The sequence below is a fragment of the Cydia splendana genome, chromosome 19 (assembly GCF_910591565.1).
Source record: "Cydia splendana chromosome 19, ilCydSple1.2, whole genome shotgun sequence".
Lineage (NCBI taxonomy): Eukaryota > Metazoa > Arthropoda > Insecta > Lepidoptera > Tortricidae > Cydia > Cydia splendana.
The window spans coordinates 1243241-1268703 of record NC_085978.1 but is presented as its reverse complement, the minus strand read 5'-3'; the positions used below and the strand labels follow the sequence as shown (position 1 = coordinate 1268703).

Genomic DNA, 25463 nt, shown 5'->3' with positions numbered 1-25463 from the left:
GTTCACTGACCAGCAACCTGGATTGATCAAATTTTGAAGAAAAACAACAAATTAATGATATTTTCTTAACAAACCTGAAAGTCAAGGTCACGCCGATTTCACGCCGAAAACACGCCGCCGCCGCCGATTTTTTGGCAAACGCCGCCGCCGATCATTTTTTAAACGGCGCACACGTCTACACCGGTTACGTCGTTCTACTCGTATCCACGTACGATTAGCCTAGCTAGTTAGTCGTGTTCGTGTTTATTGTAGGTGTATATTATTATTTACCAAGTCCAGCTCCCTACTAAATAACTATGATTTTTAAACCGGGACAATTTGCTTATCGGCCGGGACACCGGGACACCATGCTTAAAACCGGGACATGTCCCGACGTACCGGGACGTATGGCAACCCTAGCATGGACAGGTTCAATTCGAAATTGTAAGAAAGGTAAAATATATTGGACATATAATATTGAACTATGTACTTACATAAATACAAGTAGATATTAGGCGTTTGCTTGTAAACTCGAACGTAAAGTCTATACAAGAATAAATAATGTTATTTATTGATATAATATTTTATCGACAATTGTCGAAAAAAAACCTACAAAAAAAAAAAACATACAATGATATACAATAATATATAGGTACCAATACAAGTTAGATTCAGCGTGGGCCAGCCTGGGGGACGCATTGATGCGTTAGAGGGAGCAAGTGATATTGCTATCTCATTCTATCGCATGGCTGCGTCCCTTGGACTGGCCGGCGCTGGCCCATTTGTGTACAGGGGCCTTTAGCTTCGTCCACATGTTATGCGCAGTGTATTTCTGACAAACAATATTATGCCAGATGAGGGGAATTCGTTCCGTACATTAAGTCCGACTCACGCTTGACTCCACATTTCTAATTGGTTTTCCTGTCATCTATAGGTAAAAAACTGTTTTGTATATTTGTTTCAAAATTTTAGACCCAGTAGTTTTGGAGATAAGGGGGGGGGGGGGGATGGGTGTCATGTTTTGGCTATTTTCTTAAATAACTTCTAAATTGTTTATTTTAAAATTATTAAAAATATATATTTGAAATTCTCAGAACGAGTTCTTCCATTTGATTGGCCCTCATTATTAAAATTAAGACAAGACAAATTATTTATTTGTAAACATATATAACAGTGTTGGATAGGTACAAAAAGTATTAGAGCACGCTATGTTTCGCCGAGAGGCATACAAATTTGAAATTAGGTATACACATACCAATTCTTCTTCTTCTTCCTCGCGTTATCCCGGCATTTTGCCACGGCTCATGGGAGCCTGGGGTCCGCTTTGACAACTAATCCCATGATTTGACGTAGGCACTAGTTTTTACGAAAGCGACTGCCATCTGACCTTCCAACCCAGAGGGGAAACTAGGCCTTATTGGGATTAGTCCGGTTTCCTCACGATGTTTTCCTTCACCGATACACATACCAATTAAAGTACATTATTACATTACATTATTTTACATTACATTATTACAAGCAAATATACTTAACTAAAGAAATTAATCAATTATACAATAACTTAATCATAATTGCGCGTATTACAAATTCATAATTATTTATTAAAATCTATTCTCGAAGCTCGAAGATCTACATCTTTGTCACTCTAACTAAAATTGAGATTGTGAATTTCAGAAAATTACCTACGATAGTGTACGTTTAATCATTATATCATCATCATCATAAGTATATATAAAATCGAAAAACCAGAACGGGATAAAAAACGAGGGAAGAAGCGAGATGGCGCCTTACAAATTTCTAAAAAGTTTTTGACACGTTTCTCAAATTCGACGCACGTATGATAAGAAAAAACTGTTTCAATCTATTATCTAAATATGGGAATAGACTAGAGCATAAAAACTATCGCTTTCGATGCGTATTTAATTTACAATAAGCAAAAGAAATTTTCATAACAATCTTTATTTTACGACGATCGGCCGTTTCTCGGCAACTCTCGGTTAGTTTCGTTTCGGTGGTGCCACAGACTAGACCAAATTATTCGTAAGTTAAAGTAACCTAAATTATGTTTGTCATGTTGGTATACAGTTATTTCGGCGTTTTTTTACACGAAGTAAAATAAAAAGTGCTGTCAACCTACTAAGGTTGAGGTTGACTATAGCCTAATATACGAGTGACTTATGCCACATATGACTTATCATTATCAATCAAAATAATATTATCATATTATTAATAATTTGTATTTTGTTGTTTTAAATTTCTTTTTAAGTTATATTATTCAGATTGACTTTCACGGCTTCGGCAAACATTGCTATTCGTCCGCGGAACGGGCTGCCGAGATGGGCCAAAAATACAAAGTTGATAGTAAGTTATAATGTAGGTAGATAAAGTACATGTTCAGATATTTTTGAGCGACCTGATGAAAATAAGCAAATATTGGTATAAGGGTTAGGTTTGAACTGCGACCCTTACAGAAAAGAAATGCTACTAGAAAAGTGGGTTAGGTTAGGTTTGAACTCCGACCCTTACGGAATCGAAATGCTTCAAGAAAAGTGGGTTAGGTTAGGTTTGAACTGCGACCCTTACATAAAAGAAATGCTACTAGAAAAGTGGGTTAGGTTAGGTCAACTGCGACCCTTACAGAAAATAAATGCTACTAGAAAAGTGGGTTAGGTTAGGTTTGAACTCCGACCCTTACGGAATCGAAATGCTTCAAGAAAAGTGGGTTAGGTTAGGTTTGAACTGCGACCCATACAGAAACGAAATGCTACTAGAAAAGTGGGTTAGGTTAAGTTTGAACTGCGACCCTTACAGAAATGAAATGCTACTAGAAAAGTGGGTTAAGTCAGGTTTGAACTGCGACCCATACGGAAAAAAAATACTACTAGAAAAGTGGGTTAGGTTAGGTTTGAACTGCGACCCTTACAGAAAAGAAATGCTACTAGAAAAGTGGGTTAGGTTAGGTTTGAACTGCGACCCTTACAGAAATGAAATGCTACTAGAAAAGTGGGTTAGGCTAGGTTTGAACTGCGACCCTTACAGAATAGAAATGCTACTAGAAAAGTGGGTTAGGCTGGGTTTGAACTGCGACCCTTACGGAAACGAAATGCTTCAAGAAAAGTGGGTAAGGTTAGGTTTGAACTGCGACCCTTACAGAAAAGAAATGCTACTAGAAAAGTGGGTTAGGTTAGGTTTGAACTCCGACCCTTACGGAATCGAAATGCTTCAAGAAAAGTGGGTTAGGTTAGGTTAGAACTGCGACCCATACAGAAAAGAAATGCTACTAGAAAAGTGGGTTAGGTTAGGTTTGAACTCCGACCCTTACGGAATCGAAATGCTTCAAGAAAAGTGGGTTAGGTTAGGTTTGAACTGCGACCCTTACATAAAAGAAATGCTACTAGAAAAGTGGGTTAGGTTAGGTCAACTGCGACCCTTACAGAAAATAAATGCTACTAGAAAAGTGGGTTAGGTTAGGTTTGAACTCCGACCCTTACGGAATCGAAATGCTTCAAGAAAAGTGGGTTAGGTTAGGTTTGAACTGCGACCCATACAGAAAAGAAATGCTACTAGAAAAGTGGGTTAGGTTAGTTGCGACCCATACAGAAACGAAATGCTACTAGAAAAGTGGGTTAGGTTAAGTTTGAACTGCGACCCTTACAGAAATGAAATGCTACTAGAAAAGTGGGTTAAATCAGGTTTGAACTGCGACCCATACGGAAAAAAAATACTACTAGAAAAGTGGGTTAGGTTAGGTTTGAACTGCGACCCTTACAGAAAAGAAATGCTACTAGAAAAGTGGGTTAGGTTAGGTTTGAACTGCGACCCTTACAGAAATGAAATGCTACTAGAAAAGTGGGTTAGGCTAGGTTTGAACTGCGACCCTTACAGAATAGAAATGCTACTAGAAAAGTGGGTTAGGCTGGGTTTGAACTGCGACCCTTACAGAAAAGAAATGCTACTAGAAAAGTGGGTTAGGTTAGGTTTGAACTCCGACCCTTACGGAATCGAAATGCTTCAAGAAAAGTGGGTTAGGTTAGGTTAGAACTGCGACCCATACAGAAAAGAAATGCTACTAGAAAAGTGGGTTAGGTTAGTTGCGACCCATACAGAAACGAAATGCTACTAGAAAAGTGGGTTAGGTTAGGTTTGAACTGCAACGCTTGCAGAAAAGAAATGCTACTAGAAAAGTGGGTTAGGTTAGGTTTGAACTGCGATCCTTACAGAAACGAAATGCTACACGAAAAGTGGATTAGGTTAGGTTAGAACTGCGACTGTTACAGAAATAAAATGCTACTAGAAAAAGGTGACGAAGTGGATTAATTAATTTAATAGGATAACGATATATGAAATAATTGCACATGTTCAAACCTAACCTAACCCACTTTTCTAGTAGTATTTTTTTTCTGTATGGGTCGCAGTTCAAACCTGACTTAACCCACTTTTCTAGTAGCATTTCATTTCTGTAAGGGTCGCAGTTCAAACTTAACCTAACCCACTTTTTAGTAGCATTTCGTTTCTGTATGGGTCGCACCTAACCTAACCTACTTTTCTAGTAGCATTTCTTTTCTGTAAGGGTCGGAGTTGAAACCTAACCTAACCCACTTTTCTAGTAGCATTTCTTTTCTGTAAGGGTCGCAGTTCTAACCTAACCTAACCCACTTTTCTTGAAGCATTTCTTTTCTGTAGGGTCGCAGTTCAAACCTAACCTAACCCACTTTTCTAGTAGCATTTCTTTTCTGTAAGGGTCTCAGTTCAAACCTAACCTAACCCACTTTTCTTGAAGCATTTCGTTTCCGTAAGGGTCGCAGTTCAAACCTAGCCTAACCCACTTTTCTAGTAGCATTTCATTTCTGTAAGGGTCGCAGTTCAAACTTAACCTAACTCACTTTTCTAGTAGCATTTAGTTTCTGTAAGGGTCGCAGTTCAAACATAACCTAACCCACATTTTAGTAGCATTTCCTTTCTGTAAGGGTCGCAGTTCTAAGCTAACCTAACCCACTTATCTGAGAGCAGTTCGGTTCTGTGAGGATCGCAGTTCTTACCTAACCTAACCCACTTTTATAGAAACATTTCGTTTCTGTAAAGGTCGCAGTGCTAACATAACCCACTTAACTGATAGCAGTTCAAACCTAACCTAACCTACTTGTCTAGTAGCATTTCAGTATTCTATTAGAAAAGTAGGTTAGGTTAGGTAGGCATGCGGTGCGGGGTACGGGGGATTGAGCGGGAGGGGCTAGTAATCTTGGCATCATTTTACTTTATTTGGTAATATGTATACATTTTTTGGTAATCATAGTGGTTTATTTAGGTGAAAATATCGCATTAATTTGGTCTTCAAGATTTGGTGATCATTAATGATTTTTGGTGATCATTCAATATATTTGGTATTTGAATACAATTTGAAGTGCAGTCGTAATTAAAACGGTGGTACTTTTGTAATTTTAGGCCTTATTTTTTTTGGTGTTCAGTAAGTTTTTTTGGTAAGCATGATTTTTTTATTTAGGGTACCAAAGTATTTTTTGGTGGTCATTATATTTGTAGCCGTTTTTTTTATACAGACAGGTATAACTTTTAGAACGTCTATACAGGGTGAATAAAGAAGGGGAAAATAACAGAAGATTTCTTATATGTGTAAAAATACTAATACATAATTAAAGTTAGTTGTAAGGGGCGATTCATAAATTACGTCATTTCAAAGGGGGGGGGGGGGGGTCTGGACATCGGATGACGGTAGCATGACGTAGGAGGAAACGGGGTCATTAGAAGCATGATTTTTGGATGATTTTAGGGGGGTGACAGCCCCTAAGGTGGTTTTAAGTGTAAATATAAGTGTTTACAAAGTCATCAGCTACATACAATGTAGGTAAATAAGTAAATAAAACCAATAATGAATCCATTATGGTTTACTTTAGTTTTTGTCATAGTATTTCTAGGACACAGTGTGTGCGATAGTTGAAACGTTTCTTCATGTGCTCCATTACTCAAATTGTTTATACAGGAGTTTTGGTTAATACTGGAACAATCACGAACGATTTAGACGGCTTACGGCACCTACCAAAACCTACCAGACTTCTTTAAGTTCAAGCCCCCGGTTCAAACAAAAATCCTGGATCCACCACTACCATGAACTGAGTGCAAGAACCATACAGACAAACACTCGTCAGCCTTCTTATAGTCACGTTCCTAATGTCAGATATTTTTTTAAAGAATGCGAGTTCAGATAGTATATTATCGTATCTATTTAAAAGAGACATTTATTTCTTGAAGTCATATACTTTCAATATTATGCTGCATGTCGAAATAATGTTGCATATATTGTTGGTGTTTTTAGCCTATACCACATTATTATGTGGCCTCCTCCAAGACGCCACGGGAGAGTGTGTGCCCGTGACTGACGATACGGGTCCAGGAGAGCCCTTATTTCTGACGCCGTATATCGAGCGAGGCAACATCAAGGAAGCGAGGCGGCTGGCACGAGTTACGCTCAACGACAGCTTAAACATAGAGAGCTACGCGGGCTTCTTCACAGTCAATAAGGCCTACGACTCAAACCAATTCTTCTGGTACTTCCCTAGCATGTCCCCGGACAAAGCCAAGGCACCCGTGCTCGTGTGGCTGCAAGGCGGTCTAGGAGCGTCATCGCTTATTGGTTTATTCGTCGAACACGGACCCATAAGAGCAGTAAAAGGACAATTCGAGCGCAGGAAATACCACTGGGCACTGAATCACCACCTCATTTACATCGACAACCCTGTGGGCGCAGGATTCAGCTTCACCAATGATACAAAGGGGTATTGTACAGACGAAACACAGGTGGGTGAGCAGCTATACTCAACCCTAACACAGTTCTTCCAACTTTTTCCGGAGCTGCAACAAAATGCTTTCTTCATCACGGGTGAATCTTACGCTGGAAAATATGTCCCAGCTCTTGGTTATACTATCATCAAGAAGGGCTCAACGGCAAAAACTAAAATTAACCTGAAAGGCCTCATGATTGGTGGGGCTTGGATAAATCCCGTCAGTCAGAGACACTATGGGGTATATCATGCCTGTGACTACAGTAACAATGTTCAAAACCTTATGAAACAAAATCAAACTTGGACTTTGAATAGCCTTAAAGAAGAATACGATGAATACGAATATGTTTCACTAATAAATAAAAACGCTGTAAGAAAGGTTATCCATGTCGGGGACTTGTCATCCTCTGATATTGACTCGACTGCGTGTGATAAATTGATTGTTGATTATTGTAAATCCATGGCTCCCTGGTTGTCGGAAATACTAGACCATTATCCGGTAATGCTTTATGGTGGAGAATTAGACTCTACAGTACCATATGATGGGATTGTAAATTTTTTGCGGAACCATTTCAATTTCACGGGCGCCTCGGAGTACAATTCTGCAAAGCAGTACGAGTGGAGGGTGGACGGCGAGCCGGCGGGGTGCGTGCGGCGAGGGGGCCTGCTGACGGAGATCTACGTGCTGGACGCGACGCACTACGTGCCTGCAGACCAGCCCAAGCGCGCCTGGGATATGATCACGAGGATCACGAGCGGGAAGGGCTTTGACCAAAAGGAAATTTGCTTTTCACCATGATAAATACGAGTAGCTAATATCAATTAAACATTTATTTTTTTGCTCATATAAATATTTGTGTTTAATTTGATATAGGTACCTATTAAACTGTTTAGGATTATTTTGTTTTTGCGCAACTTATTTGTATTAGTACGCTAAATTTAATAATTTTGAATTACATATTTCTCAGAAACAATATTTTTATATTACGATTAAGTAAATTTACAAAAAAAGTTTATTTTCGGTAAGTAAAAGTAAATACATTATTTTGGGATGTTTTCTATGGTTCTATTTATTTTCCACCCTGTACAGCCACTAAATAAAAGATTTGCTTCGAGGACAATTCGTGATTTCGTAACGCAAGAGCTACAATAATAGTGTAACCGCATAGACAATATTAGTTATAAATTCAACTTGTTATTTATGATCCAATAAATATATAATTTTTATAATATTGGTTAACTATGCCCAATAAGCAATAAATTGTAATAGAGCCAATATGATACTCTAATGTGCCTATTTACCGTTTGGCTTCAAGAAAAGGTTGTAGCTTAGTCTTGAAAAATTAAAAAAACCAATACAACGAAAAAGTACCTATTCAACTTTGATACTCTCTTTGCCAAAATATGAATTTAAAAAATAAGTGAGCATGGACAGGTTAAATTCGAAATTTTAAGAAAGGTAAAATTGAAATTGTAATATTGAACTACCTACATAACTACAAGTAGAGATTAGGCGTTTGCTTGTAACCTCGAACGTAAAATCTATACAAGAATAAATAATGTTATTTATTGATATAATATTTTATCGACAATTGTTAAAAAAATACCTACAACAAAAAAATTATACAAAATAGCCATACAATTTATTAGAAACATAATTTGTATTTCAATTTCAAACACATTTAGGATTCAAAGCCCAGTGATATTTCTTGCGCTCGAATTCATATTCATATTAATATTCATATCTCTTTATTGCTATCATGTTCATCAGAATACAGGTGTTACAATAAATACATTTGTAGGTACATGACACCCTGTTAGGGCACTGCAACATTCTTAAGTCTACATTTTTACATTTCTAGTAGGTACTAATCATAATACATAATTAAAATTAAAATTAATATCATTCATCACATAAATTGTATCGAGAGTAATTATAACATGTCAATAGAATAGAATATACATAATTGGATTAGCGAATTGCGAATATAGTAAATTAAGTAATAATAAAATTCATAAAATAGACTCATTTAAATAATCTTTAACCTTATAGTAACATTTTGATATTAAGAGTTCTTTTAATTGGTTTACAAATTTTTGCTCTACATTTTCGTCTTTGAATTTGTTTGGCAACTTATTATATATTTTTATAGCCATGACAAAGGTACTGTTAGAGTGCATTTTTAGTCTAGAGGAGGGCAGCATTAACCGGTTTTTATGTCGTAGCAAGTGTGTTGTAGGTAAGTCTTCCCTTTTTGTGAACGCTGATAAGTTTGTTCTCGCGAATTTACATATTTCTAATATATACATACTTAGCAATGTGAGTATTTTATATTCTTTGAAATATGGTTCGCAAGATATTAAATCATCGACGTTAAACAGAATGCGTATTAGTTTTTTCTGCAGTACAAAAAGAGATGGTGCATCTGTGCTGTTACCCCACAGTATTATTCCGTAGGTAAGGCATGAATTTGCGTAGGCGTAATATGTGGCAAGTCCAGTTTGTATATCCGGGTAAGTAATATAAGACATAATAATTTATACTCTAATATTCATATTATATACGCTCATATTGTATAAGTTTGTTTTGTATACCGTTCAAGGTGTATAACGAACGTTAGATATAACATCAAAATATCTATTTTTGTTAAGTATAACGTTATTAAAGTATAATATCATTGTATATAACGATCATTATGTATAACGTTCATAATATCTCAGATTTATAATGTATATTACTCAATACATCTAACACCAAAATGCATAATGCTCGTATAGAATAGAATAGAATAGAATAGAATAGAATAGAATAGAATAGAATAGAATAGAATAGAATAGAATAGAATAGAATAGAAATAGTTTATTCGTGGCATAAAAAATTGGTAACAGACAAAAGAGAAAAAAAGAAGAACGAAAATTAAAATTTACACTTAACATTACAACACATATCATTACATAACAGAACAAGCATAGAATAACCTAACCTAACCTACTTTTCTAGCAGCAGTTTGTTTTCTGTAGGGGTCGCAGTTCTAACCTAACCTAACCTACTTTTCTAGCAACAGTTTGTTTTCTGTAGGGGTCGCAGTTCTAACCTCACCTAACCTACTTTTCTGGCAGCAGTTTGTTTCCTGTAGGGGTCGCAGTTCTAACCTAACCTAACCGACTTTTCTGGCAGCAGTTTGTTTTCTGTAGGGGTCGCAGTTCTAACCTAACCTAACGTACTTTTCTGGCAGCAGTTTGTTTTCTGTAGAGGTCGCAGTTCTAACCTAACCTAACCTACTTTTCTGGCAACAGCATGTTTTGTATAGGGGTAGGAGTTATAACCTATTTAGTATATCATACGCTATTATATTTTATAATCATTATACTAAAAGATAGTATATACTATGATCGATATACGTTATGTATGTTATATAAACTGAATTTATAGTATTTGAGTGTTATATAAAAAATCACTATACAAAATGAGTATTATGTTAAATGACCGTTATTACTAATAAAAATATTGATTTTGATGTTATAGCAAACGTTCATTATATCTTGTGAACGTTATTAATATGAAATTATATATTATGTAGTTATATCTCGTGGGACGCACCCGTATATCCGTAGTCTTTTTAACTTCGCGAAGAGCATATGTAAAACTCGATAACTTCGCTCTAATAAACTTTACATGTGCCTTCCATGGACCTAGAATACTACGGACGTAGTTTTGCTAAGACAAAAACTGTGATTCCATCATCCACCAATTTCCTAGTATTTACGCGTGACACACACACATTGACAGTTATCTCAATGCCCTCATCCACCAATTTGCCGTCAGACGGATCGCAACGTCAGTGAAGTAAATTTGTCCAAGAAAAATGTAAAATATGCCGGCATGCGTAGTTAAATCCTGCAAGAATTGTACCGATCGAAAGAAAAAAATTGACGGAATTACTTTTCATAGCTAATTTTATCAATGATCACGGTATAGTACATAAAATCTCCATATTTCATTGTTTATAAATGCGAAACAGGAGTGTGACCAGTAAGTTGAATAGAGTAATTTCCCGAAAGTAGGGTAATTGATGCCCTTCTTATTAAATCATTATGTATATAAGAGATGAAAGAGATCATTTAGGATATTTAGGTAAATAGCTAAATTATTGATTTTGCATTTCAAACTAGGTCGGTATGGTAATTTCCCAATAATAAGGAGATTAAAGACGTTTACATGAATAATGTTTGATAGTTAACGTTAATTTGTTATGTAAGGTGAACATACTCATGGTGCTCGACGCGGTCCCAGTCCAGTACATGTCATCTTGAAACTGAAGTCATTGTCAGTAGAGGTGACAGCAAGGTGTCATCTATTGGGCATTAACATGTCGAGCACTAGTACATTTACCTTATATTTATTTTTTGTTTAAAACCAGATATGTTACAAGTTAAATATCATTAGGTATTGAAAATAATATTTGCTCAAAGTAATTGTGCAACAATGAGCATTTGGGCATTTTCACTCAATTGAACACCTTAAACGGCCAGTTAGCAATCGTTTACAAGACTGACGGTCAATGTCAAATCCCATGCATTTTGTCAGGAATGTAACGGTTAGACGTTACTGAAACACGACTTAAGTCGCGCTTAACTTGTACAAGTTAAATGAAAATGACCATTTTCAAGACCTATAAAATCAGTTAGGTGCACACATTTTTATTGAGTAAAACTGTCCTATTTTAATATTTGAAAGCAAGGACGATATTGAAATTAATTGTTTCATCGTTAGGGTAGAATTTGTGCTACATGGTATCACTCGTCTACACGCACACTTTCAAACCGTCCGCCATTGCAGTGTCACAGTTTGTCTTAAGTGACATTCCCTCTGTCAAATATATAACTCTATGGTGCCTTCCATTCCAATTAATATGCTTATCTATAACTAACCCTAGCAATGAAAATTCAGGTACCTCTTCTAACGGTATGTTATTATAGCTATAGTTAAGTGGTTGTGGAGTTTTTTGGCACGTATGGAAAACCATTAATTTTGTTTTTTCGTAGATGATCTCTAGATTGTGTTCTGTTAACCAGTTATTTGTTTTATCAAGCACGAAGTTAAGTTTTTGGTTTATATCCGATAGGGATTGGCTTTTAATAAGTAGAGAAATATCATCGGCAAATAGTACACATGTTTCATCTATTGCCTTAGGAAGATCATTTATGTAAATGAGAAATAATAGACATCCCGCTACGCTGCCTTGAGGGATAGAAGCTTTTATTGTTTTCATATCGGATCGCACGTTTCTTATCTCTCTGCTGTGTATATCAAAATGTTGGACCTCCGTAGTTTGCTCTCTGTTTTCAAGGTATGAATAGAACCATTTATGAGCAAGACCACGTATTCCTATGCCGTATAACTTGTTTAATAATATTTTATAATCTACTCTATCGAGCTTTCGTCATGTCTAACAAGATGCCAATTCCGTATTTTTTTGTGTCTAATGTCAAAGACATATGTAACTTCGTATAAGACGAATAAAGTCTAAGGAAAAAACGTGCCTCAGATTTCAAGTAAAAGTCATTCTCGAATAGATGGCGCACACACCTTTAGCCTATCCTCGGCTAGATGGCGTGACGACACCGTTTCATATTTAACAATTTTAACACATAGATATCAGTGAATGAACATGGATCAAAATGATATAAAAATAACAAAATCATTTAATCCATATATATACATTTTTTGATAACTTTATACGTTTTCATTTTGAGTTTTAGTCGTGTGTCGATAGATGGCAGTAAATTTACAGTGACTACAAAATTTACAATGACAGGACCCCTCTATACTATCTATTCTTTTTGCTAATGTGTTTATGACCTCTTGGATATATTTATAAACCGCTGAAGTTGTTGATCGTTTTTTCCTAAATCCATTTTGGCAATCATCATATATATTGAATTTCTCACAGAATCCGCACACTCTATCACACATAGCTTTTTCAAACAATTTGGATGCTGTTGGTAAGTAAAAGGCAATTGAACGATAATTGTTAGGATTGGTTTTTGAACTCTTCTTATGTACCGGTTTAATTAAAGCTTTTTTTAATAAGTCTGGGAAAGTTTCTTCATTAAATGACTGATTTATCAGGATACTAAAAGGTACCGCAAGAGTTTCCGCACAATTTCTTATTAATGATGGTGGAATTTCATCTATCCCGCAACTGTTTTTGTTTTTGAGATTTTTTATGCTTTTCTTAATTTCGTGAACATCTACAGGGCGAAGAAACATCGAGTTCTCTGTTGGGTGTAGAACAGGGTGACCTACCGGCTTATTGCTGGAGCATTTTGACGATTCTCCAATAGATAAGAAAAACTCGTTGAATTTATTTGCTACAGACTTTGGATCCGATATAAGATTTTTTTTGTTGTTGTTTGTTTGTAATAACTCTACATTTTCCCTGTTTATTTTGTGCTCTTTATTTGTACGTTCATTTATTATTTTCCACATTGTTCTCACTTTGTTTTGAGATTTTTTTATTCGATTAGCGTATTGTAGTTTTTTACTAGTCGCTACTGCCCTTTTCAATATTTTCTCATAATGTTTGTAGTACTTTTCGATGATGTCGTTTTTTGACTGCAAAGTAAGTATTTTAATTGGCCTTTTACTGCTCTAATGGGTCCATTTTCGACGAATAAACCGAACAGCGATGACCCTCCTGGACCGCCTTGCAGCCACACGAGCACTGGTGCCTTAGCTTCGTCCGGAGACATGTTAGGAAACTACCAGAAAAATCGGCCAAGTGCGAGTCGGACTCGCGTTCCAAGGGTTCCGTACATTAAGTCCGACTCACGCTTGACTGCACATTTCTAATAGGTTTTCCTGTCATCTATAGGTAAAAAACTGTTATGTGTATTTTTTCAAAATTTTAGACCCATTAGTTTCGGAGATAAAGGGGGGGGGGGGTAATTTTTTGGCTTTTTTATTAAATAACTTCTGAACTGTTTATTTTAAAATTATAAAAAATATATATTTGAAATTCTCAAAACGAGCTCTTCTATTTGATATTTAACACGATATAGTTTGTAAAACTTTATTTTTTAACTTTCTCATTTACCCCCCAAAAGTGGCCCCTATGTTTAAATTCATTTGTTTACGTTACATGTTCGTCTTTGGGTCACTAATTTACATATGTGTAACAAATTTCAACTTAATTGGTCCAGTAGTTTCTGAGAAAATAGGCTGTGACAGACGGACAGACAGACAGACGCACGAGTGATCCTATAAGGGTTCCGTTTTTTCCTTTTGTGGCACGGAACCCTAAAAATGATTCGAGTCGTAGGTCTTATTGACGGTGAAGAAGCCCGCGAAGCTCTTTATGTTTAAGTTTAAGCTGTCGTTGTCGTTGAGCGTAACTCGTGCCAGGCGCCTCGCTTCCTTGATGTTGACTCGCTCGATATACTTAGGGTACGTTAGTACTATTTATTATACTGTGCTTAGGGCGTCAGAAATAAGGGCTCTCTTGGACCCGTGTCGTCATTTGCGGGAACACGCGTTCCCGTGACGTCTTGAATACATTGTAATGTTGCCTGAGCAATAATTACCCACAATAAACACGACATTGAAACAGCGGTGAATTAAATGTTGGAGGAAAATGTACCATAAAACTCCATCGTTCTATTTAAAGTATTGAAATATGAGCAGTATAATCTAAGCTATGAGTACGAGTATATATGAGTTATCTAAGCTTCGCATACTTTAGTAAAAATATTTGAGTTATTAAAATATGACTATGAAAGAACAGTTGACGTATGTTTGTCTGTATAGTGTCCCTACTCATAGGCCCCCGACCCTCCCGGTATAATCAAAAGCGACGAGATACTTACTTCTCTGGCGCAGCGACCCAGAATATGTCTTGGCCTCCAACACGACTGCTCGCCACTGATCCCGGTCATGTGCAGTTTCTTGCAAGTTTTCAACCCGGAGCTCGCGCAGATCAGCGTCCACCACCACATCCGCCCATCGATACCTAGGTCGACCAACCGGCATAAAAAGCGACGAGATAGTTGTTTTGAATTCGCTTGATATCCCATTTATTTTCCACCCTGTATACCCGTAGCTATTTACTATTCCCAGGTACATTGTCATTTGAACAGTGCTGCTGACGCTGTTGCATGCTGCCCAAAGATGCCAACTGTAGAATCCCTGAGGACGTGATGAGACAAATTAAATTATTTTGAAGTTACCTTAATAGCTAATAGCAGAGAAATGTTTATTTTTGTATAGAATATAAAACAAGTTTTGAAAGTTTTACAAATGTCTTCTATACTGGGTCAAGCACACTGACTTAATATTAGAAATTCTATATCAATGGTCAAGCAGATCTTGTCAGTAGAAAAAGGCGGCAAATTTGAAAAATGTAGGCGCGAAAGGATATCATCCCATAGAAAATTTGAATTTCGCGCCTTTTTCTACTGACAAGATTTGCTTGACCATCTATACTTCCACAGATAAAGCAATCAAAACAATCCAATTTAAGGCGTGTTCAGACGAGTCATAGAAGGTAGGATCGTATAGAAGTGGTATACGCGTGCCTCCGTGAGGGACAAAACATACGCAAATGCGACACTGTGATTGGTCGAATTTATTTGTTGCCCACCATTATCCATACTAAAAAAATGGTGGGGAACAAAAAATATATGAGACTGTGATAAAGACAAACAATAATAGCGCTTTCTCTGCTACTCCTACTGAAAGATACGTAAGACTATCCCGTTCTGTCAGTTATCCCCACCACTCATGCCCAATCCAGTTTAATACTAGATTCATGAGACGAGTCAATTTTTCGCAAATCTGATTAAATTGTCCGATCGCATCAGGCCGTGCTGACGCAGACGCCAATTTGGGTCGCCGAATTCAACCGCCGATTATGACCTATTATATTATATTACCTACAGCCGCCGATTATGAGCGATATTATAATTACCTATAAAATGGTGTGCGGACGCAAGAATACCAATTTGTGACGCCAGTATTTTCGTTTTGGGGCAATTTTTCAATTTAGAGGGCTCTAATATCGCCATAAATCTAAAATTGGTGATCAAATTGTAAATTGACGCCAATTTTATTTCTGATCAAATCGGTCGATTTGATCACCCCGTCCGGACTCCACTTCAATAAAATGTGTTTATGTTGTTTACTTATTTGCAGTTCTACTAAAAAATTAACCAAAAGGAAAATTAACTTCAGTTACTTCATTTTACCGTTGTGGAAGGCACGGTGCGACTTTGTTAAGGCCCCAGTACACAATGGGCCATCGCCGGCCACTCCAAGGGACGCAGCCATGCGGTAGAATGAGATAGCAATATCACTTTCTCCCTCTAACGCATAAATGCGTCCCTTGGAGTGGCCGGCGATGGCCCATTGTGTACTGGGGCCTTTATAATTTCCGCTCTGAAGTTAATTAGAAAAGAATACCTAAATTTAAAAATAACTACCTACACTGATAAGTGATAACCATGTGATAACCTACGGTTTCTAAACGGTCATATGTCAACATGAAGTTTTGCGTTATCATAGCGGCAAGCCAAGCAGTATTTAATAATATTAATTACTAATTAGCCGCTTTGTTAGTCAGTCAGTAGTTTACACACTTTCAGAATGGCAAGGTTTCTGGGGGTAATTTTAATCGTACAAGCAATAGCTTATTCTCAATGCTTCTTCCATCGTTATCCAGAGCTGAATTTGGGCGAGAAGGATGGCGGAGACGCCGGGGAGCCGCTGTTCCTGACTCCGTACATCGAGAGCGGGAACATTACTGAAGGCAAGCGGTTGGCACGCGTGCCATTCACAGAAAGTCTGCGAATCAAGAGCTATGCCGGCTACATCACTGTGAACAAAACTTATGACTCAAATCAGTTTTTCTGGTACTTCCCGAGCATGTCGCCGAACAAGGAGCTGGCGCCGGTCATCGTGTGGCTGCAGGGTGGCCCCGGCGCGACTTCTCTCTACGGCCTGTTCACGGAGAACGGTCCGATCCGCGTGAGGAACAACAAGTTTGAGCGCAGGAAATACAATTGGGCTTTGAACCACCATATTATTTATATTGACAACCCTGTCGGCACTGGATTTAGCTTTACTAAACACCCGGAAGGCTACTGCACCGATGAGACACAAGTCGGTGAGCATCTATACTCTACTTTGACTCAGTTCTTTAAGCTCTTCCCGGAGCTACAGCAAAATAAATTCTTTGTAACCGGGGAGTCTTACGGCGGGAAGTATGTACCTGCGCTCGCCTATACTATTCACAAGAAGAATCCTACAGCCGAAACCAAAATCAACCTAAAGGGTATTGCCATTGGTAATGGGTTAAGTGATCCAGAGCATCAGCTTATTTACAGCAAATATTTGTACCAAATAGGCCTCATAGACTGGAATGCACAGAAGGTTTTCGAGGATTATGAAGCTAAGGCTAGAAGCTACATTCAAAACAACCAGTGGGATGAAGCGTTTAATACCTTTGATACACTCCTGAATGGAGATCTAATTGATGGGAAAAGTTACTTCTACAATGTCACTGGATTTAGCTTTTATTTCAACTACTTGCACAGCAAAGATTATAAGAGTTCCGAGACTGGAGATGACTTCGGGCCTATGATCCAGAAGAGTGCTGTCCGCAAAGAAATCCATGTCGGAGACATGCCATTCAATGATGGAAAGGAAGTAGAGAAGCATTTAAAACAAGATGTTATGAAGTCTGTTGCTCCATGGATCTCTGAGCTACTAGACAACTATTACTGTGTAATTTACAATGGACAACTAGACATCATAGTAGCATATCCTTTGACTCTCAACTACTTGCAAAACCTGAACTTTACTGGTGCAGAAGAGTACAAGACAGCTAAACGCTACATCTGGCAGGTGGATGGAGAGATTGCCGGCTATGTCAAGCAAGCTGGGAAACTTGTAGAGATCATGGTTAGGAATGCCGGTCACATGGTCCCTGCTGATCAGCCTAAGTGGGCTTTGGATTTGATTACTAGGTTCACCCATGAAAAGACCTTTTATGATAAGAAAACTGAGTATAAAGGTCATTAATTATACTGTAATGTAAGTATAAAGAGTAATGAAGCTTAGGTGTTTTGTTACTATGTAAATGAGTACTCTACTCATGCATAAATCATGTCCATTTTAAGTTTGTTGATTTATCGTTTTGTACTAAATACCTACTTTTATAGCAATAAATACCAAAGCTGTTTTAATATGCTCGTTTCATTTAATTGTTTTACATTCTCAGGTGGCAAATTGTTACCTACACATGTTAGTAATAAAGCTTTATCATTTAAAATAACTTGCTTAATGATGCACTATACAAGTATTTTTAGACCATAAAAAAATAACTAACAGTAACTGTACAACTATAGGTAGATATTTATGTATGGTATGGTACATAAGTAGCGTTCATACACTGGAAGGTAGGTGAATAGTCATGGTTACTGGTCATAGATAGTAATTAAATTGACTAATTAATAGCCCTTCTAAATAGTAATTACATTTAGACTGAGTATTTGTTCTATATCTAATTAAATTTATTGTTCTTCAAGTATTCATGATAGCAATAAATGATCATTCATGATATATTTTAACTATACTGATGGTGTAAGTTTGTAACTTTGTAACACCTACCAAAAAATAGTAAAAGAATTTATACTGTCACTACTCTTGATTTTAGGTGGAAATTAACATGTTTTGTTATGAAACATTAGGTGATATATTATTTTTATTGAAATGTATAAAATACTAGAATTTTGGAGGTTTTTGGTAAATATCTTTAGTTCAAATATTTCAGTACTAAATGTACAAACTTAAATAAATGTAGATGTGTCTGAAAACTTGTTGCATTTTGGATTGGATCCAAATTGTTATGCAATATTGTGCAAGATTTTTTATTTTTACAAGCATAATTCCAAAATACAACAAATATCAAGTAGGGTATTGATTGAATAATAGTCTGAAGTCACAATATGAAATGTCACTTTAATTAACTTTATTTACTTAATTTCTACTATTAGTAATTTAAAGGGATTGACCGTGGGGCCCTACACTCAGGTAGATGTAACTTTTACAAACCAAACGACTTATTCTAGTCACTGTAGTGAGGAAAACAGTTATGATTAGGTAATTACAAACTTGGTATTATGGAATGGAAAGCTAAATCTATCGTCCCTCAATGTAGGTGGATAACTCAATCTCTTCGGGTAACTCGGTAATGTTGACATCAAAGCGGTCTTGGACTTCATTCAGGATCTTAGCGTCACCTTCATCAGATACCATGGTGATGGCCAGGCCTTTGGTACCGAATCGTCCGGCGCGCGCCACACGATGCAGGTAGGTGTCGGAATCTTCAGGCATATCGTAATTGAAGACAATGTTGACTCGCTCAATATCCATACCACGTCCAAACAAATTTGTAGCTACAAGGATTCTCTTCTGGAAGTCCTTGAATTGCTGGTAGCGGGACAGACGCTCGTCCTGGGTCATGTTGCGATGGATTCCAATAGCAGGGAAGTTCTGGTCGGTCAGCAATTGAGCTAGAGCTATGCAGCGCTGCACAGACTTCACAAATATCACTACTTGGTTAAATTCCAATACATCCAGCAGCTCAAACAATTTCTTGTTCTTCTCATTCTCCTTTAGTTTAACGTAGTGCTGCTGCAGACCATGCAATGTCAGCTTAGCTTCGTCATCTACGTACACCTCCATAGGGTCTTGCATGAACTTCTTGCACACTGGCCTGATTTCCTTGCTCAATGTAGCAGAGAACATCATCACTTGCTTCCCATGGGGTGTATTTCTGAAGATCTCCTGGACGTCTCTTCTCATGTCGAGCGACTCCAACATTTTGTCACATTCGTCCAAGATGAAGTGTTTCAAATGCTTCAAGTTGAGCTTCTTGCTGTTGACTAGGGCCAGGATTCTGCCCGGCGTGCCGACGACGATGTGCGGGCAGGCGGTCTTCAGCACCTCCTCGTCCTTCTGGATCGGCATACCACCGAAGAACACAGAAACTCGCACCCCAGCCATGTATTTTGAGAAACGCTCGTACTCTTTGCTGATTTGGAACGCGAGCTCGCGAGTGTGGCACATAACAAGCACGTATACATGGTTTTCCGACGGCTCGATCTGTTGAAGCGTCGCTAAGACAAACACAGCTGTCTTACCCATACCGGACTTGGCCTGGCAAAGGATATCCATACCGAGGACGGCCTGCGGAATACACTCATGTTGCACTTCTGACGGATGCTCGAAACCGCAGTCGACTATAGCTCGCAATATTTCGGGTTTTAACAGGAAATCTCTGAAGCCGGAGCTGTGGATAGATACGTAGGATCCCTTAACCTCTTTCTTTGGCGCCGCTTCTGTCGCTCCGTCGGCAGTTTGCTGCTCTGCCTGCTCCTCGTCTTCGTAGTCCAAAAGATCGTCATTGTCAGCCATGATTTACTAATTAGTTATATTACGGTAACTGTGTTTTTAAGTTTTTCACGCTAAATACACGTGAATTTTATTTTCAAAAACACAATTTTGTGATTTCACAATAATGGCGTCGGCGGCGTCGTGAGAAGAGTGTTGCCATATAAAACTAGTTATTTCTACTATATTGCTTCTAATAAACCTTGCCATTCACGTGTAGATTTTTTAAATATTTTGTTTACAGTGTTCGAAATTTGGTTCGAAAGGTGAGTTATTTTGTTGAATAACAATGAATTAATAACTATTTAAAGTAAAACAATTATATTCAAGTAATTTCAAAATAAGTTGGTCTTTGAATGTATAGTTTGGCCATGGACTGTCTCATTTCAAACATAGACAGAGAAACTCTTACGCTAGTACTCTCGGAGCAAGGCCTGTACGGTTACCATCAGTTTGTCACTGACATAAACGCCGTCGAGAACGTAATTTACTTTATATACATCCCGTTTGCACTAATATGCGAGTGCGAGCGAGATGTATAGAAAGTAAATTACGTTCTCGACGGCGTTTATGTCAGTGACAAACTGTGGCCTATTTTATAAAGCTACAAGTTACAATTTACAAGCGGAAGTCTCTTTCTAACCCTATGTGTTAGAACTAGACTTCCGCTTGTAAATTGTAACTTGTAGCTTTATAAAATAGGCCACTGATGGTAACCGTACTGTTCACTTCCTAAGAAAGTTATGTCCCCAAATAATTGCGCATGTATGCGCCTGAAGCTTCTATGTGTGCTTTGGCCTCCTAGAAAAAGTTGCCAGTAATCAAAATAAAAACATTTTTCTACAGCAACATTTCTCCCAACTAAGATTTAAATTTTCACGAATTTTTTACATTATTAATCGTAAAACGGGACTTAAAATACTTAAAACTTAACTACACGCGATTAAGTTTTATAATGAATATTTGTCTTTATCAATGTTCATAAAATATTTGGAGGGTAGGTACGTCTACCCACCATAATAAAAAAATATATTTGTCAATGACTCTGTCCAACTGCTGTGGTTAAAGTTCATAACGAAAATTTTATTTATTAAATCTTTAAATAATAAATACAACGTAGCGGTACTACCACTTAAGACTCTGGTAAGTCTGGATAGAAAATGTGCTAAATGCGGAGCAACGGCTGTTGAAGATACATATTTGAGTGAAATTCATAGCTTTAGTGGGTTCAGAAGGAACCGCGTCATAACGCATCTGGAAAGCGTATTAATTAACCGTGAAGAAATGTATGAATACAAGTTGGAAATCTGTGTAAAATGCCGTGTGTAAAGTGTAGTGTATCTGTGTGTGTAAAGTGTAATAGGTAGGCATGCCTAAAGATATTTGTATTATACTGAAAACTTTGTGAATGTGCTTTATTAATGTCTATTTTTTTATTAAGTTGTCAGGGTTTAATTTTCAGTGTATATTTCTATATGTAAAACATTTTTTTAATAAATAAAATAATACAATGTTATAAACATAAATATGCCTTTTATTTAAATCAATTGATAATACCACAAACAAGGGGTAATATTTGCATCTTTCATATATTTCGTGATATGAAGATAACTAATATGTTTATCAACAGAATTACTACCTATACCTACCAATACCCGCCAGGCTAAACCGGTTGTCAACTTTAGTTCCATTGGTACACAACGACGGCGCCACTAGTGTAAACGTATAAACGGTTGGGGACATTTTTTTGTATGGAGTTACCGTTCTTCTCCTAGTGAGTATTATATTCTTTGTCTCGGAGGAATTAACCAATTGGTTAATTCCTCCTAGCTAGTACTAGCACCCAAAAGAAAGGGATGAGTATAGGTTTTTTGTTCTTATTTACTGACAAATTGGGTTTGCCGGATATTTTGGCTTAAACCAAGGGCCCAACGTTTTCTGTTCTCTTTCACGTCGCAGCAACTAGTATCATTTCTCTCTCCTCGCTCTTTTAAAAATGCCGTTTGTCAAAAAAGGACAACCATACTGTTGACAAGGTGGACTTCAAATCAAGTGTTGCCTTTCTTGATGCGCCCAGGCTGTGTATGTGTGCGTAAAAGCGTATATGTGTGCTCTTTTAGGGATGTGAAAAGTCGATTTTAATCATGTTATATATCGATAAACGCTACACAGCGGAACCAAATAGCGTTTAATTGAAGCTTCAATATCTTCGTTAAACATAAACATAATTGAAATGCTAATGGATAATGAATATATTATAATATAATAATATAATTCAATTATTGCGGAACACCTATTTTAGGACGTATTCATGTATTTTAATTAAATATCTGAACTTTCCCTTGGTTCCCTGCTGGGGCGTGACTATAAAATTGTGATCTGATAACCACAATAAAGAATAAAAGCGTTTTTGGTAATTTTAGGTATCGTTAAGCCTTTGAAGTAAAATTAAAATTGCAAGAAATGTCGATAGTTTATCGATATGACTTTATCGACATGGCTACAGCAACGTGGGCCTCATTGTTAATCGTACACTAAACAAAAGTGGCAACAGTGACAGCTCGCTGAGACACCGTCTCTATATATTATAAGTCTATGGCTTAAACAGATTATATTTATTTTATTGTGGCAACTTTAGCGGGGAAATGTCATCTTCAGGGTGGCAGCAGTTAAAATATTACCTTGATTTTGGGGTTAAACAAAGTACGATTTTCATGAGCGTAATTATTTTATTTTCATAAAAACAAATGATCACAGCTTTACAAAAATACAAAACTTATTAAATAAAACTACAACATTAATGAAAACTATCGCATTCTACATGCCTACACAAAACTGTTTTTCATTAAGTTTTTTTTTTAACTATTTGTAACACTGCTTTTTTCTACATATATAATACTGAAATTCTAATTAAAACATTTCTAGCGTATATAACTATTGATTCATTTATTAAAATGATTACAGCCAAGATTTTTCCTTATACAAAACAATATTCTTAAAATTCCAAAGTTAATCTTGACTCAATTTGAATGTAACATTTAACTTACATTACTTTTGCATAATTGAATACAACCAGCGGCTGTATTGAATCCTAAATTACTGTAATTGAATGTGATAAAGTGAATTGTAACCCTTAGGGCTAAACTACAATGAGAAGATCTTTCATAGTTGAACAAAATTGTTTATACGTGCAACAGTGGCGCTTTCATCGCAAAACCGCTAACATTTAGTAGGGGAAAGTTTTAGTTACATTTTTTGCCACTACAGCAGCAGCCATTTGTACGGTAAAGCCCCTTTGAGGGTGATTTGGGAACCTATTTCTGCGCCTGAATGCATCGCCGGCTGATTGTCCGGGTGTAAAGGGATTATTTGATTAGGTTTGCCGAGGGTTTTACAGTAATCAGTTGTTTAATTTTGTTATATTTCTATGCTCTCTCATCTTCGCTTTAGTTACTTTTTAGAATTTGTAAAATGCGTGAAATTATTCGGTGGAGTTGGCGGTAATGAAGCTAAAAATAGCTTAGCTAAAAATTGACACTTTACGGTGTCTTTCTTCATAAAATAAACATTTTCCGGACCCACCCTCCACAAGCTTTTGTACTGTTTGATTCGGTTCCAGTCAAAGTTTACGGAATTGATTTATAAGGTCTGTAGCAAGTTTTACTTTTGCTGAATGTAAATTACAGTAAGTATCATGTTAACATTTATCCGTCTGTGGTTGTAGAGGCACGCACGCCGCCTGACCACTCAAATAGGCGTCGAGAAAGTGCTGGGTGGAGTCGGCGGTGATAGCGGCGCCGACGCGCATGGTGGCGGCGCGCCGTTTCGGGAAGTCGACGGCGGTGAGCAGCGGCACGGCGTCGTCCAGCCCGACGTGCTCGCGGAGCATGTCGGCGGCTTCCGTGCCGTCTATGCCTGAAGAAAGTAAGCAAGTTAGTTTTGGCGTTAGGTAGAGTTAGACCAAGAAAAGTCTGCAACGATTTTGATAGCACACGCAGTGGAAGTGTTATTTTAAACGTCAAACTTCTATGAAATTATGACGTATAAAGAACACTTGCACTGTGTATGCTCGTTTCATCGTTGCAGACTTTTCTTGGTCTAACTCTACCTACTGTTAAGAGAGACCCTACACTAGCATCTCGCGTCAGCGTCTATAGTCAACTCTATGGCTGCTAATTAATTAAATTATTAATTAATCGTCTCGTCATCAGAGGAGGTCTGGTACGGGCAGAACCCTGGGAACTGGATGCTGCACACTGCGTAGCAGGATATCTAATGGCCGTTCATCCTTTAGGTCTCGTGTTACTTCTGTTGAAAGTTACCTATATAGAACATGACGTGTTTAAACGGTTTCTTCTTAATCTTGTGAGCACGTGACGTGGGATAGTCAAAGTCCATGGTCTCGTCATCAGAGGAGGTCTGATACGGGCAGAACCCTGGGAACTGAATGCTGCACTCCTCGTAGTAGGACTCTGCTGAGGGCGTGAGGACGGACTCGGCGAATTCTATCTCAGAATCTTCGTCGTCTGTGGATGAAAATAATTTCATTCTAAAAACCCAGAAGTTTTTTGGCACCTTTAGACTGAAAATTTACAGTGGAGTGAGGGATAGTGTTCAATGTTGACCATTTTAAATGTTTGAAGGCAATATACCTACTATGATATTGGGGCTATGGTATTGTGCCTTTACTTCCAGTTCTCAGCAACACATGATCTTTTTAGTAACTCAAGTTGAATGTAGTAATCTGTCTAGTGCAAAGGAACTCTTCCACTTGTTAAACGGGATTTTTCGCTCAAACTGAAGGTTCGATTTTGTTCTAGTTTCGGTCGAAACCGAATCTACGGCCGAAATATGATTTATATGCCGAAACCTGTTTAATCCGGAACCAAGTAATAATACACTCCCGAAAGTACATTCATATATTAATGTTGTTGGCTGAAGCCGAAACTTCGGCCGAAGTATGATTTTTATTATGAAACCTGCCGAAACCGAAACTTCGGTCCTTTAATACACACTCTATATCCGGTTGTTCAATTAAAGTAAGACATGGGACATGGTTTACAGAATTTAATGTCAAATCTCACCTATAAATAATACGACTGCGGGATGTCGCGCCATCTTCAGCAGCGCCTGTTCGGTCAACACCGACACCGGCCGCTGCGCCCAAGGGAAGTTCTGCAAACAAACACACAAAAATACACACACTCATACATGCTGCTTAAATGTATGTTTCATTT

At 37.5% G+C, this 25463-nt stretch overlaps 5 protein-coding genes across 5 annotated transcripts in view; 2 read left to right on the top strand and 3 right to left on the bottom strand.

Annotated features, from left to right (window-relative positions):
- Nucleotides 1-25463, bottom strand: part of LOC134799915 (translation machinery-associated protein 16 homolog) — a 169746-nt gene that overhangs the window by 97919 nt on the left and 46364 nt on the right. The gene's annotated exons all lie outside the window — the stretch shown is intronic.
- Nucleotides 6280-7572, top strand: LOC134800346 (venom serine carboxypeptidase-like). Its single transcript, XM_063772846.1, has one exon. The coding sequence runs from the start codon at nucleotides 6280-6282 to the stop codon at nucleotides 7570-7572; it is 1293 nt and encodes a 430-aa protein (XP_063628916.1).
- On the top strand, nucleotides 16293-17932 carry LOC134799833 (venom serine carboxypeptidase-like). Its single transcript, XM_063772232.1, has one exon. It carries the CDS (start codon nucleotides 16417-16419, stop codon nucleotides 17851-17853), a length of 1437 nt encoding a protein of 478 aa, XP_063628302.1. The 5' UTR covers nucleotides 16293-16416; the 3' UTR covers nucleotides 17854-17932.
- On the bottom strand, nucleotides 18773-20397 carry LOC134799832 (ATP-dependent RNA helicase WM6). Its single transcript, XM_063772231.1, has one exon. It carries the CDS (start codon nucleotides 20248-20250, stop codon nucleotides 18973-18975), a length of 1278 nt encoding a protein of 425 aa, XP_063628301.1. The 5' UTR covers nucleotides 20251-20397; the 3' UTR covers nucleotides 18773-18972.
- Nucleotides 23924-25463, bottom strand: part of LOC134799935 (nucleoredoxin-like) — a 61579-nt gene continuing 60039 nt past the window's right edge. The window contains exons 5-7 of the mRNA XM_063772373.1: nucleotides 25311-25401; nucleotides 24549-24752; nucleotides 23924-24141 (exon numbers count right to left, since the gene is read on the bottom strand). Of these exons, the coding sequence (XP_063628443.1) occupies nucleotides 23924-24141; nucleotides 24549-24752; nucleotides 25311-25401 (513 nt within the window). The remainder of the gene's footprint in view (nucleotides 24142-24548; nucleotides 24753-25310; nucleotides 25402-25463) is intronic.